This window comes from Pararge aegeria, chromosome Z (genome assembly GCF_905163445.1).
Source record: "Pararge aegeria chromosome Z, ilParAegt1.1, whole genome shotgun sequence".
Lineage (NCBI taxonomy): Eukaryota > Metazoa > Arthropoda > Insecta > Lepidoptera > Nymphalidae > Pararge > Pararge aegeria.
In genome coordinates this window covers 12,912,970-12,928,503 of record NC_053208.1, presented here as the reverse complement: position 1 = coordinate 12,928,503, position 15,534 = coordinate 12,912,970, and the positions used below count along the sequence as shown (strand labels likewise).

The 15,534-nt window shown below is 33.6% G+C and overlaps 2 protein-coding genes across 6 annotated transcripts in view; one reads left to right on the top strand and one right to left on the bottom strand.

The window, feature by feature from the left end:
• The window catches only part of LOC120635999 (tyrosine-protein phosphatase non-receptor type 61F-like), a 30,430-nt gene extending 28,427 nt beyond the window's left edge, over positions 1–2,003 (bottom strand). For 2 of the 3 annotated variants that reach the window (XM_039907225.1, XM_039907223.1), the window contains exons 1-3: positions 1,922–2,003; positions 1,612–1,781; positions 544–705 (exon numbers count right to left, since the gene is read on the bottom strand). In XM_039907225.1, coding sequence (XP_039763159.1) covers positions 544–705; positions 1,612–1,698 — 249 coding nt within the window. In that variant the 5' untranslated portion in view covers positions 1,699–1,781; positions 1,922–2,003. The other variant, XM_039907224.1, reaches the window with a different exon arrangement.
• A 2,036-nt stretch (positions 2,004–4,039) lies between these two features.
• Positions 4,040–15,043, top strand: LOC120635998 (ADP-ribosylation factor GTPase-activating protein 1). Of its 3 annotated transcripts, none has more exons than XM_039907220.1 (9): positions 4,040–4,323; positions 4,412–4,579; positions 4,678–4,791; positions 4,982–5,136; positions 7,095–7,221; positions 7,976–8,098; positions 8,463–8,593; positions 9,443–9,617; positions 13,282–15,043. In XM_039907220.1, exons 1-8 carry the CDS (start codon positions 4,264–4,266, stop codon positions 9,609–9,611), a joined length of 1,047 nt encoding a protein of 348 aa, XP_039763154.1. In that variant the 5' UTR covers positions 4,040–4,263; the 3' UTR covers positions 9,612–9,617; positions 13,282–15,043. The 3 variants fall into 3 exon arrangements, with proteins under 3 accessions (XP_039763154.1, XP_039763155.1, XP_039763156.1); XM_039907221.1 differs by lacking the exon at positions 13,282–15,043 and adding an exon at positions 12,948–13,203; XM_039907222.1 differs by lacking the exon at positions 13,282–15,043 and adding an exon at positions 10,466–10,713.
• The last annotated feature ends 491 nt before the right edge of the window (positions 15,044–15,534 follow it).

The following is a 15,534-nucleotide window of genomic DNA, read 5'->3' as shown; positions in this document are numbered from 1 at the left end:
TTTATTCATGTAATATCATCTGCAAACCCTGTACATACCCTCTATGCACGCCACTGCCATACAGCCATCTATCATATAAACTATTGAACTGATTTGTTGGTAGCTTTCTTTTAGGGGAACTCAGGAATTTTTAAGGCCTAAATAACCCTGGGGGGCTCACTACTAATATCCTTTTTTAAATCAGTAATTTTAAAATCTTCACTTTTATAAATCAGTTGTAATATTATACTATAGAGAGTTCTAGATGGTATGTATTTCTTTATGACTGTGACCTGATAACATATTATTCAAGGAACATTTATAGGTGCTGGAAATTTTGGGACAATACAAAATTTCACCGCAGACAAAGTTGCAGGCTATTAGCTAGAATTGATTAAATAAAAAGTATTTCATTATTATTGTGTTTATTCTATTTGTACTAATAGTACTTACTATGGTAGTATAATAATTTATTTCCTCACACCCTTTAACTTTTCTGGTATGCATGATCATTATCATATTTCATAAAGATAATTAATTGTTTAAAATTAAATATACTCTTACCTTCACTAGATTGGCATTGATGTAATCGACTTCACTGCGCTTCAAGATAACCCGGCTGTGGTCATATGGGTTTACATCTCTGTACCGATTTAAAGGCTTGTTTTTCGGTTTCTTAGCCTCCAGGCATGTGTATGTATAAGACTGACATTCTCGTCCAATTTTCTGAAACAATCAAATCAATCTATAACAGAGTATAATGAATAAAATAATCAATTTATAAAGAGTATAATGAACAAGAAAATCTGATTGACAAACAAAATATTTATAAATTAAAATAATTAAAAATTAAAGTAATAGTCATTGCGTTTTGAATATATTCTTATCTTATATGCAAGCAAAAAACATAAGTTAGTCACTGGTTGAGTTATCATGTTAAACTACAGTTTAAGAGAATGACTGGTAGGTTATCCTGCATGTTGTAGCATCCCATGGGTTTGTTAATGCTATTTCATATTGTTTATCAATTTTACAAAAATCTACAACATTCTTTTGGCAGAAAGTGTGGCAGTTATGAATTTAAGCTTTATATTTTAGTTTATTTTTTATGTCTGAAAAATTTGACATAAATTGTTTTGACAAAAACTATTATACTAACATTGTTAATTTTTTTTTGGGCACAAACGCAAGATCTCGTAGATGCTGTGTCTCTAGCTTTTGGTACTTTTCTTTATGGCTAATAAGGAACTGACACTGTTGGATGATTTGAAAAACAAAGGTTTTAATTTAGCAAAACTTTATAATTGTAAGTGAATTATCAATATAATTTGACATAATTTACTCACGATCGAAGTAAAGAGAAATAAAACATTATCCAAAAAAAACGAAAAAAAATCTTTTACTCTCATGTTTTACTTTTTTTTTAATGCATATCATCAACTCTATTCAGCGTTCGTGTATTAACTCAATCAAATTCACACGAACCATATTAAGAGCCAAACATTCAAATTGCTGTTTATAAGAAAACAAGCCAGTACCTATTAATAAATTTATTTGATAATATTAAAAACAGAGTTATTCTTGCGTGGCATACACAACGTAAACCAACGCGTCCTAAGACAATACACTTACCTGGTAGATGATAGGCCAGGCATTTCGGACGGCTATATCCATATATTCTGCTTCAATGTTATTGGTATTCATTTTGTCGTCGTTCATAACTCAACTATATCATTTCAAAGTTGCACGAACAAAGTGTTACAGGGTACAGCAAACAGCCGGATGCCGCAAAACTCGCGGGTCTAGTTTCAAACAGAACAGAGTCTTAGCCGATAACTTTTATTCAAACGATCACTTATATTCAGTTAATTGAAATCAATTTAAAAATAAAACACACGGTGCATTAATTTTTATTAAAATGGAAGCATATAAAACGGCCTACCGTCCGAATAAAGTGGATTGGATTCACTTCACCCGTCACCCGTCACCCGTCACCACTCACCAACACCGATTCTCGTTTTCACAGAAAATTCACAGCTTCGTTTCACAAGCACTTTACACAGCATGCATTCAGCAATTTTTTTTTTTTTATTTATTTTACGTCCATGGATTCAAGTTCTTTAAGGCCTTTAAAAAAAAATTACAGTTTGGCTTAAAAGCATTCAGCAATGTGTATCATTTACCACAGACTAGAATAAAAATATGGACAATGAAGCAATAGTCTTGAGTAATAGAAGATAATATAAAATATGGCGAGTCTAAGAACAAAGATTATTAGATAGAATTAGGACTAAAATTGCAATGAAATTAACTTGGACTCTTTTTACATTATGGGCTTGATAGGCTGTCAGAAAGAGAAAACAGTACAATTTTATGTAGGGCGTCACAAAATTTGGGTTTTAGTCGAATAGGTTTGTCAATTAAAATCTTAAACGGTAGGTTAATGTTGCTGGATTTGTCTATAAGGATTAATCTCTGAACGACTTAACCACATCTGAAAATAATTTTTCTAATTAAAGTGAAACAATCCCTGTGTCTCTCAAAAATCAGATCCCGCAGGTTTTGTTTAAAAATTATTACAAATGTACTTATTTAATAAATTTTTAATGTAGTGCTACTAAAGTAACTTTGATTCTATGCCAGCTGAAACAAGGTTTGGGTTATTATGAAAATTAAGCTTAATTTGCTATACTCAGCGAAAAGCAGGAGAATCTGTATGGTGTAGTTTATAATTTTTTCAATCCTTATACTCCACACCAAACAGATTTTTGGCAATGTACCCTCTACGCACGTTTCGCACCGAAACCTGAGCATCCTTCCAGGAGATGTTGACTTTACAATGAATGATTGTTAAGTCTTAAAAGACAGTAGAGGAGACTATCTTCATTAGTCAAAACTAATAAGTAGCCATAAAATGGAAATAGCGATATTAAATACCTAGATAAAGCAGGCAGGCTTCACTGACTACTGGAGGGAAAAAGGAAAATACATAACTATATTGTTTTACATAGTTAATGTCGGTAAGGTATATTGACGGTACGTAAGATACTTTGTACGATTTCGATTGGATTAAGAGTGGTCCAGTAAAGTTTATATATTATGCAATAATGCATTTCAAAACCAAAGTTTTGTGTTTTACTGCAATGACACTGAGCTCATTATACCTACTACGCTGGACTAGTAATAAACATCAACCAATTGAAGCCATTTGATTTTAACAATTTTGACGTTGATTGCAATGGTGAAAGTTCTCAGAAACAAAGCTAGTGATGCTACAGTTAAAAAAATCGATAACGAAATAAGACTTCTGCTATTAAAGGTATCGAATTGCTTTTAATGGAAAATGTGCCATTAGTTTTTTACCGACTTTTTATGAGTGATAAATTCGGATGTTTATGTATTTTATTATCTTTGTTAGGCCATAAATTTGTCATATAATATTTGAATATTTATAAATATAATATTCTTTCGTTCAAACACAAACATCGAGTCAAATCACTATGTTTATCAATGTGCAAAATAGAAGAGCCAAAGTTAACGTAATAGTAAAAAAAAAAATCAAACTTAAACGAGCGCACAGTCAACTTTACAAGATGGGGAACGAAAAAGTGCGCAGTGCGCGCGGGGACGCTTCAGTCATGTGCCGCTTGGTCAGATAAATCAACTCAGACTCATTATTTAGAACCCAGGCTCTGGGATCTTAATCTATAAGGAAGTTGCTGTGAGACGGACACATACGCCAATGTAAACTATTTTTTTTTTTTTCATATTTGTGGTTGCAACTCGAGTGAGTAAGATACCGTCCTCTTTTAGTGGTTCTCATTCAACACGATTTCCACTAGGTATGCCTATGTTATTACAAAATAACTTTTATAAATGAGAGATAGAGTTTATTTTTCTTTTGGTTTTATTTTCAGTACTCATACCGGTCTATTTGTACCACAGACCTATAGACAGAAGTTTCTTCTTCTGTTTATATTATGTCTGTGTGTTGTCCTTATAGCCGTGGCATATGTCAAAATATTGTCAATGTCACCACGTCATTCTTTTTACTGTATCTGTAGGCTTCGGAGGCTGGGGACGTTTTCATTCAACTGTGTTGTTCATTCACGGCCTTTCTTGCTGAAAGGCAGCTGGCAAGGCCTCCTCTCGACTGTAACGTCAACAGTCAAACGATAGATTTTAATGTATTTTGTTTAGTACGTATTGAAGTTTTTTTTGTGTGGCACGAGATTTGATTTTCTTTTATTTTACAAATTCATTGTTCTAAGAAAACCTTTTGAAATGGCGTCGCCGCGTACACGTCGTAAATTGAACTCCATACGCACGCAAGATGAGAACCACGTAAGTGAACCAATATTACATTATGTTTTACGAGACTAAGCTTCCCTTATGGTGTCTTTGTTTGTAATTGTTGTGGTTCTGTTTGAAGAGATGCTTCGAGTGTGGCACTCTGAACCCTCAATGGGTGTCTGTGACCTATGGTATCTGGATCTGCCTGGAGTGCTCGGGTGTTCATCGCAGCCTTGGAGTTCACTTGTCGTTCGTTCGGTCGGTTACAATGGACAAATGGAAAGATATTGAATTAGAGAAAATGATGGTGAGCTTTTTTGTAGCACCTTTTTATTTCATTATTAATTTTGAAGGAAGTACTCATAATATATATATTGTGTTTAAAACTTTATTAATTTGGTCTAGGTGGGAGGCAACTTAAAAGCTCGTACTTTTTTTGAGAGTCAACCTGATTATAAAGCTGAAATGAAAATCGTGCAAAAATATAATACCAAAGCTGCTGCTATGTACCGGCAACAGGTAACTTTGACCGACAATTTCTCTGTAAACACATCTTATCTAATTTTCTGTTCACATTTGTAATTTTTAATGAATTGCTTAAATATATTAATTACAAACTTAATTTTTTATCACTACTTGAATGAGCTTGTTTATTCAGGAGGTAGTGTAAGAACACAAATGATTAAGTAATGATAATAATTTTATACAGATAACAGCACTTGCTGAAGGTCGTGAATGGAGTCCCTCAGACTACAAACCAGAGGTTGCAGAAAAACCTTCTGACTGGAGTCAGTCACAATCCTTCTACTCTTCTGGTGACAACACATTCCATACCAGTGGCTCTGACAATAATATAAGCTACCAGTTTGTATTCTTTTTATACATATCGCATTTACCTGTTACATAATTGTTTTATGCTAGCGCCTTGTTTGTGCAGTGTTAGCTTCTGCTGCGACATAAGACAGCTTTTGCCATGGAGCAACAGTTATAACAACTAGCTGTTGCTTATGTTATTTTGGGATTGCAGATTATTTTTGTAACTTATGTACTGGGGTGTGCAAACCTAACTGAGCGAGTAATAGCAGACATGGCCAAAAAGTCATACAGCTTTGTTACACCAGCATAACAGGTCTTTACCTGTGAAATTGCAGTTATGTTGATCTCGCCACTGTGAACTGGCTGTAATAAGTGCCTGTTAACTTTTATGTTTTAAATTAAAATTAATTATTGTTTAAACCTATTAACAATTTGATTGCTTGGGTTTGGTTTTTGCTGCAATATTTCACATTTGCAACTTGGAAATTTGATGAGTTGAGAATCATTTCAATCAGAATGCAATAATTACTAGTTACTTGGCTTACTTACTAGCAGCTTTTTTGGCTCTAACACTTGTAATGAAAGGATGTTGCAATTTTGGATCAGCTTTTATTTTGGAAATTTTATTATTCTTCCACAAATAGACTTTGTACTTACCTAGAGATAATACAAGTTAAATGTATTAATGAAAAAATTTACTCATCTGCAAAACATAGATGTTTCACCAATCTGACCCACATTCTAAGGAACACTCAATAACCCCAGGTCTAAGTATTTAGGTAAAGAAACAAGAAGTTAGAATAATTTCCATACAAACTGCAGTTTCATACGTAAAGACCTAATAGTGAATACTTTAATACTTTATTTTCTAAAACTGTTACTGCAAAGTTTGGTTATCAACTTTATGATATCCTTTATTAAAGATCGACTTGCAAATGCGTGCAACAGTGTAGCTTTTCAAATGGTTGAATAGATGTCTGACGTAAATGCCTTGTAAAATACTTAGTTATTTGCGATTTATTACGTTATAGCCATGTCAAAATGTAAAATTGATTCATTTTTATCTGAAGTTATAAGTAAAGTGAGCTACAAACCAGAAACTTGTACTACTACACACCCTACTATGCATGTTACATATTATTGAGCGAAAATGAAGTCTCCTTGTACTCTTGGCTGTATTAACTCATTGTTTGTGTGCTGGTTTCATCTCTATAATAACTATAAAAATATTTGCTGCTTGAAATAACTCAAACTTTGTCTTTATCACTGTAACCATGACAGTAGCTAGGTTTTAAATAAACTGGAATAAAATCTTTTTAATTTAATTCACTTAGAACTTTATACTGGTTATTTATATATAAAAAGTAATGTTTTAATTAAATTGACTAAACAGGTGGTTGGAAAACCTTAAGTAAAGTGAGGTTTTAATTTTTTCGTATAACAATTTAATTTTAAAACTATCTCTTCTCCTCGTTTAGGTTCTCGATTGTTTCGGTTTACGGATTCGGTTTTCGGACTAAACACCCATATTTCATCACTAAGATATCTCTACGCAAAAATTTGTTAAGATCGTTGTTAATGACGACAATAGCCTTGGATACAAAGGAGGTGTTGAAAAAGTCGTGGGAATGGTTTCTGGGTGTTTTTTTCTTTAATAATTTTATCAATATTGGGCAGAGCCAAACATAAATAACTAACAGACAAAACAATAAATAATTTTGACGTCGTTTCTTTCATGTTTTTAGTATGGCACCATTTTACTGTCTGTGCGATATCAATTTTCACTGTAAAGTTAAGTATTATTTTTTTTCGTCATCACCCAAGGCCCAAGTATAATATGCATACTGCTGCAATATGTACAGTTTACGCTTGCAGACGGCAACATAATTGGTGTAAATAAAAGTCAACCTAGCGAAGGGTCTATGCAAAAGCTGTTTTCTATTAGTTATTAGTGAGCCCATATGCTTTAATTATATTTTACTTAAGTGTGTATTCATTTTAAACAGCAGTGAATATGGCAGTGGTCGTTACACTGGATTTGGAAATACACCGAAACAATCTCATTCAACCCCTATGTCCCCAATCCACAGCGGCAATGAGATGGTTGACAATACTCTGGCATCTCTTGCTTCGGTGAGTTAGTGTAAACATGTCTTAATCTTTTTTCCGATTACATTTTAATAAGCCATTGGCTTGCGCTTGATTACTAGCATACTTGATAAGAGGCGATTTTGGGGTGTGAATGATTATACAACGTGGAACGAAATACTGTTGAATGGTGCATAGGTATATTTCAAAAGGAATCACCCTGTAAAAATATTAAATCAAACTTACATACTAACTAATTCAAAACATTCTCAGTGTTTACTTATGACAATCCTATTGAGGATAAAAGACCGGCACGTGCATAGCACCTACGCTACGCGACGCGTGTCAGGAGTCACTTCGTTTTACTTGTGCACGTGGCATTAGCTGTATCTGATTTGTTTTAGAAAAAACTATAGCAATGGTTTACTCAATAAGTATTAGCGTTTCGGTTTCACAGATAAGTCTCGGAGACGGTAAATAATGTACCTCTAAAGCCTCTGAAGTATTATTTCGGTTTTCATTTACGTGTGTATATACTATATAACCTTGCAGGTACTAAAACATTACACCCTGAACGTCAATCATGGTACAGTTGCAACCTTCACAATCCATCTCTTATAATATGTGACAGAACCATACCAGGTTATATATATATATTAGTCAAATAGGAAGAAGCAATACGCTAAAACTTTATTTTTTAAAATTAAATAGACAGTTTATTATTTTCACATACATTTGTACGAAACTGGGTTTTAGATATTGCCCGAAATAAAAGACTATTTTTATTACTCTGGGTTAGGGCTGGTCGATGTTGACTTCATCAGTGACAAAAGTGGCCCGCAGTGCAACTGAAAACGCGGTGCGCTACGGGGGAATTGCTACGCAGAAAGTGTCAGAAATGGCTTCTACTGTTACAGAGAAAGTGAGTATAATTTTTATTCCGCCTTTTTGTATTTGTTTTCAGATATGAGAAACTGAGTGAAACATAATATCTAATAGCTAAACAATCGAACTATTATAGGGATATCCAAAGAGCAGTTAAAGTTACTAAAAAATTAACATACAAAGTCATAATGACATTTGCGCATTGCATCCAGGATACATTTTATCATGGTTCACTATGAGAGGTCTTCCTCGTATGTTTTTTTGGGTCAGGGCGAAATCTAATTGAAATAGATAATAATCCTGTGGCTGATTATTAAAAAAAAACGGATATAATTAACTTGCACGAGTGTAGTGGATTTTTTATACACTTTCATATGAAAAATTAACATTTATTCTGATAGGTGAATAATCGTGGTGGTTGGAGCTCACTGGGAGGCAGTGAATTACGTCGGGCTAGCAACTCAAGCAGTCAATTTCAGTCTGCCGGTTACGGCGCCATGAAAAACTCTACTTCCGAACCATATTCCAAGTGGTAAGTCATCTTAGTAACATGTTACGTTATGTCAAGGCACTGTTAGATAACATTGCGGATTGTTCTACTATCGAACGAATTGACGAGAGTTTTCTTGGTTAGATTAACGCAAAGCCGATCGTCTGTTATTGTATCAGAAATTTGTGTACGTATTTTTGTCAATATTGATCTAAGGTTAAAGTAAATTCACTGTGATTGGAATTGCTTGGCTTCAATATATAAGGTGCAGGGAAATGAAGAATTAGTGGTTTCACAAATTTTCTAGGAATGTCACGAAATCCTAGAAGAAAGTACCTCTATAAAGTTTTTGATTCGATCTGCTTATTGAAAAACATCTTAACGAGCTAAACGACATCTAAACATACGGCAACGGCAGAGAAAATCTAAACTTCATATTTGTTTTGAATTAGAAATACCTAAGATTTTATTTGAGTTCCATAAAGCCATAATACTATCGTTCTGCATGAATACTTTTTCTTCCAGAGCACGGAACCCTTATTTGATTAAAAAACTACGTTACTCTCATGCGTAAAAGCTAAGCACTATTCGTTTTCCTGGACAAGCTAATAAATAAATACTTAAAATTTATAGGTGATATTCAATTGTCGTTATGTATGTTACTATGATGACAATCGTAGGATTTTATTAAGATGCTTAGTTAAGTAGATAATGAAAGAGAAATATATAAGATAAAAAGGTATAATAAGTACTAAAACTGCGGTCGGTCAACGAGTTTTTCGGAGGTGCGGGAGAGGAGTTTACATTTTGAGCACGCAGTAACTTAGTTTAAACTATGGCGACAGCAAGTACTATTTAAAAGTATGTGTTAAATAGTATACTTTCTTACAGGAATGAGCAAACTCGGCCTGGTGTAGTGCAATCTGTAGCCGCGCGAAACAACTTAGATTCACGTGACCTGTCTCAGGTGGGCGTCTCAAGCCCCCCGCCCGACATCAAGAATATCATTATCAAGAAGAAAAAACAAGACGACGAATCATGGGATTGGCTCAACAACTAGGATCTGGTAAGTGTGAATTACCATAAAGTGATAAAATGCATTGTGTTTTTGTATGCCCGAACAAAGCTATGAAACAATATTAATACCGTCTATAATTTACTCGTCGGTATTATTTCTTTTCAAAATTGATAACTATTTCCTTTATATATAAGATTAATTTCGAGTAATGGGATTAAAATAAAGAAGTTCTGTTTGTAAAATCAATCATGCAATTGGTAAACTACAATCGGTAGAAAAAGTATACCTACTGGGGCCCTAGCTAGGTTGACTAGATTTGTTTATGTGTTAAATTGTAAAAGATACCTACACTTTAAAACTACACAACCTATTTGAATGACTCTTTCACCATTTGAAAGTTAGTTGTATCCAGAAGGCTTTTTTTAATTTCAGGAATAATAAGATATCAGCTTAAAATATTACAAAGTAAGCCAGAAAATAATGGGATGCTTAATCCGCGTACGCTTTCTCTGTAGTCATACATGAATGTATAGTACAACAAAAAATCTGGTCGTTAGTAGATCTAAAAAAAGTCCGCGGAAACAACTTTCAATCGTCATTTTAGGTAGGTATGTTATATTTCCTTCAAAAAAAGAGTAATTTCTTTAGAATCAAGACAATCTTATTTATTTTTGATAAAATAGAATCAAGACAATCTTATTTATTTTAGATAAAATACATTTTTTTTTGTGTACCAGTCAGTCATATCAATACAGGATACGGGTCTCCTCCAACAATGAGAAGGGTTTTTTATTTACGTTCGAGCATAACTCCGTCGTATATAGTCGAATTTGCAAAATACTTGTTTTGTGTGAAACGGGTTTATTCCGAAATGGTCCCATTTCAATTGCATACAGATCTGATGAAAGTTCCGGACAGTTGTTGCGGAACTCTCCGGAAAACGACAGCAAATCAACCGCGATATTATGCAATCGCTCAACATCACATCACGTCTGTACACTTCAAAAGGTTACGCATATATTTTGAATTCGAATATTTTATTGGTCGCTTAGTTTACGAGACAATCTCAAATTAAAATAATGGGACGAATTACGCTACCACCTTTGGTTAACGCGCGTGAAACCGCTAGGAAAAGCTAGTCTATTAAAAGATGTGTTTGTTTGTATTCGATAAAAACTACCGAACCGATTTTAATAATTCTTTCACCTTTAGGATTTAGGCAATATTTTCTTTTATAAGGCTATATTTTTCATCCTGGTGGATCCAGGTGGATCCATCCAAACGATGTTACATCCATTCAAAATAGGCGATCCATTAAAAAAGGTGAAAACATAGACACACTGTACAACGTGTAACCGAATCACGAAATAATGTTGTATGCATAAGTACATTTCATAAGGAATCATCCGGTAATAATATTAAATCAAAAGAAGCATATTTCCATACATTATTTTCCATACACTAGAATTCAAAACATTATATAATAAAAGACCGTCCCGCGCATATTCCCACGCTACGCGACGCGTACCTAATAAAGTTACACGAATCACGATGATCTATATTTTGCATGTGATTTTAGAGCTGTATCTGATTTCTTTCAGTGAAAACTATGGCAGTGGTTTACTAAAAAAATATTAGGTTTTCGGTTTCACAGATAAGTCTCAGTGACAGTACGAAATGTACCTCTAGAGCCTGTAAAGTATTATTTCGGTTTTCATTTCGTCGTCGTATCGTATAAGTTCAATTAGGACTTCGTCCATTCCAAAAGACTCGGATTGAAAATGTAACGTTTCATCAAATAATTAACGGACTTTATAAGCGAAGCTTTCATCCGATAATGGACCGGGAATTCTAGTGAAAATCTATAAACCTCAGTGCAACTCGCCTCCCACCGCCCACACGGCGAGGGGGGAGCAATGTTACACGTGCCGCTTCAACCCCCACATTGAATATAATTGAAAGCGCTGCATTATTTTGCGAAACATGATTATACACTATTATAAATTAAATTTATACGAACAGCAAATAATTACCGCGCTTTCGAAGGTTTTTAAGTGTTACATGTATATAAATATCAACATATAATGTTAAGCGGTGATAACTGAGTGGTTAGGACTTCCCGGATAACGGCACGCACCTTTGACTTTAATAACTTTTCATCAACATCGTGAGTACACGCTGAGAGTTCTCCATAATGTTCTCAAAGGCGTGTGGAGTCCACCATACAGGGCCAGCGTGGTGCACTTCGGTCCAAATCCTTCTCATTGCTGGAGGAGATCCATGCCCTGTATTGTGCCGGTAATGGGTTGATATGATGATGATGATGATGAATGTGACGAACGCGCTACATTTTGTCGACCTCACTGGCGCAGTGCTGAATGGTTTGGTCTTATAAGTGGAAGGTTCCGAGGTTTAATCCTCGGCAGTACGGCTAGCACGGTTAGGAAACTCCCTCCACGGGGAACATAATGTTTATCTACCCCAAAAGTTTTATTCACTATCCCGCACGTATGATAATAATATCAATCAAACATAAGTGTAATACTTTATCGGGTTGAACTTCTTTCTTTCCCTGTTTCCGTACTTTAAGATATAACCGGAAGATAACATTTTTTACCTCTGCTTATACTGTACTACTGTGTTATACTTGTACCCTTCATGTATCTTATGTTCACAATCACAATTTATGGTACATAAATAATAAATAAATAAAAACAAACTTCGAGTATGTTAGAGGCCGACGAGGCACACGCGATACATTTAGCATTAGCAATCAGACTTTTTTCTGCTGCATCTATAGAATGTCCTAAGAGACCGTTTTAGCATTTTTTAATAATTGAATGAAATTTTTCAATGCGTTTGCATTTAATTATTAAAACTATGGTGCATGTATTCTTATTAAAAAAAGATCCAGAAACATTCATTCGCAATCCAACTTTACAACTAAAAAGGAACACGGATCACAACTTAGTAATGCTAATAACATCTGCTTAAACAAACCCCGAACAAATTAATGTAAGAAAAACATAAGCTTTGAAGGAGCATTTTTTTTTGTTCTATTTTAATGTAATTGCCTAATTACATTAAAATAGAACAAAATTTCAGTATTTTTAAGAAAAAACTTAAAACCTTTGAAATTGACAAAACCTGAGTACGGACTTGGCTATGTATGAATGATTTATAAATTTACTCAAGTTAATTTCTGATTGTTTTGTACGTGCCGTTATTTGTAGTTTCAATATTATCTACATAAAAATAAGTTTTAAATATTCCCATTGAGTGAAATTTTAATTTTGAGAAAATTAACGTCTTTAACCACAATCGTGGTGTCTTTGTGCCGCGATTTGGCGATTCGATGGAACCCACATCTGCTTACAGAGAGGAGGTCCGCAGATTCCGAAGCCTCGTTAAATTACATCAGAATTTGTGCGGAGGAATCTAGTCGCCACGTCGAGCTTTTAAAAAGCAACTTTTATTCGCCACGACTGGAGTTTGTATGGATGCTGATTGGACAGTTCGGATCGATTTTTCGACTAGCTGTTGCTAAAAATATCTTGTGTGGTATGGCCCTAAGACTGGCTGGATGTTTGAACATGCCCGTTTCACGTGTAATATTGTATTCAAAAAGAGGTTATATTAATTTTACACGCGTAACGGGCGCGCAACTTAATGAATAAATTAAATTATTAAACTATTAAAATCTTCTTTTCAGATGTATGAAGTAGTGAAAAATCTATGTCAACATGCTACCGTGCAATTATTATTCGACGGTGACAGCTATAACACTGTATTTTATATTATTTTGTCTACTATTATTTTAGTACAAAAACTTGGATGTAAATCAAAATAAATGTAATTTTTTCAATGATAATATTTTCATGTTTACTGTTAGTCGGTCGGCTATAATATTGTAGATTTACGAATATATTCGAAAATGCTAACTAATGTTTTAATAACTGTAAATATAAGATTTATATTATATGCCGTTACATGTTATGGTGGTTAGAATGTTTCCACGATATTACTTGTATTAATATCTGTTCACATAAAATGTATTAAATGGCATTTACCTTACCATTTTTCTCAAGGATCGATATCCTACCTTCACCCTTAATTAATAGGCTACCGTACACGATAGGGCAAGAGTACGGGCATGCATCGATCAGTCCCAGTCGTAGTACTGCACTTGACCTTGTTGGGTGAAAGTACGTCGTTTATAATTCATGCAACAAGTAGCGACACAGTATGCATATATTACACTGGTACTGCAATAAAGGTGAATAAAGTACACATTAAATCACATTAAATTGTATTCATTCTATTAATTTCACATGATGCCAATATTAATTATAAATTGACATAATTGATGTGTTTTATTTATGAATGTGTATAGAATTAAGAAAATTTATATATTTTAATTAAATTTAAAAAATCCTAAAAGAAAATGTGAATGTTTAATGTTCTTAATATGCCTCTGAAAATTCTTCTAAGACGCACTCATGATTTGGTTCCAACTTTATAACAGAATAGATAATTTAGAAACGATTTTATTTTCTATTAAATTTTGTATATTTTGGCATTATGTTTTTCAATCAAATCAAATAGATACCTACTACAATAACTGCTATACGCTTATGAAACTATATTTAAATGTAATTTTTCTATTCCAATTTGCAACCTACTCGTAATTTTTTCGATGCTAAATTTTATTGATGTTAACGAAATGATAATTATATTTATTGTTCGATTCGACTGTACTTTGATATGCAACTATTTTAAAAATAAGGAATTTATTATTAAGATTAAGAGGAGAAGGTCCATTGTTGATTTGAAAAAAATTTGAACTAGCGGTTTGTATAAACTACCATGCCATACATAAATAGACAGACACCTTAGCGATAACACTTCACTAAAACACTTTTTTAGAATAGCGGCACGATAGTTCTTTACATATTCCTCAACAGAGATAGTAGAGCTTGACTCAGTTATATCTAATTCTGTGTTTTTCTGTGAACTAGCCGTAAATGCGTTGAGCTATTTTTTTTTTTTTTTTTTAATCTCAATTATGCTGACGAGTGTTTTAGGGGAAAACGGCATAGTTCCTCGTAAGTAGTAAACATGACAGGTAACAGAAATGTTCCAAAGTCTTCCTAGATTTATTCATGCCCAACAGTTTTTAATGTTTGTAATATTTTATGCTTTAAATATGTTTTATAATAACTTTGTCTTAGTTTTCCTTCTCAAAGATGTCATCCGGTAATGTAAACAATTTCAGTCTTTTAATTTAATTTGGTGATTGAAAAACAAGCCATAAGTGAATTGTTACTTGTATGTAGCCTGGTATTTGAAATTGCTGGCGTGTTATAATTACGTACCTTAATGAGCCAACAGACTTTCAAAAACATATTATTCAATAATTCTATAAAAAATTAAATCAAGTTACATTTGTGTTAATGGTCAGTATTATTTTTATATTTTTGGACTTTCTTCTTAGTAGTATATTTTTTTTCTCTTATACCGTATATACAACGTGTAAATGAAAACCGAAATAATACTTCAGAGGCTTTAGAGGTACATTATTTACTGTCTCTGAGACTTATCTGTGCAATAGAAACGCTAATAGTTTTTGAGTAAACCATAGCCATAGTTTTTACTGAAAGAAATAAGGTACAGCCCCCAACAGACGGTCCCAGACCAACCAAGTGCGGAAAAGGCCCAGGAACAGAAGAAGAAGAAGGTACAGCCCGAACGTCACATCCAAAAGTAAAATCAAGTGACTCCTGTTACTTTATTAGGTACGCGTCGCTTAGCGTAGGTAATAGGTTATATCCACGTGTCGACCTTTTATCTTCAATAGGGTTGTCATAAGTTTTAAATTAGTTTGTATGGAAAAATTAATACGCTTCTTTTGATTTAATATTTTTACAGAGTGATTTCTTATGAAATATACTTCGCCATCATTCAA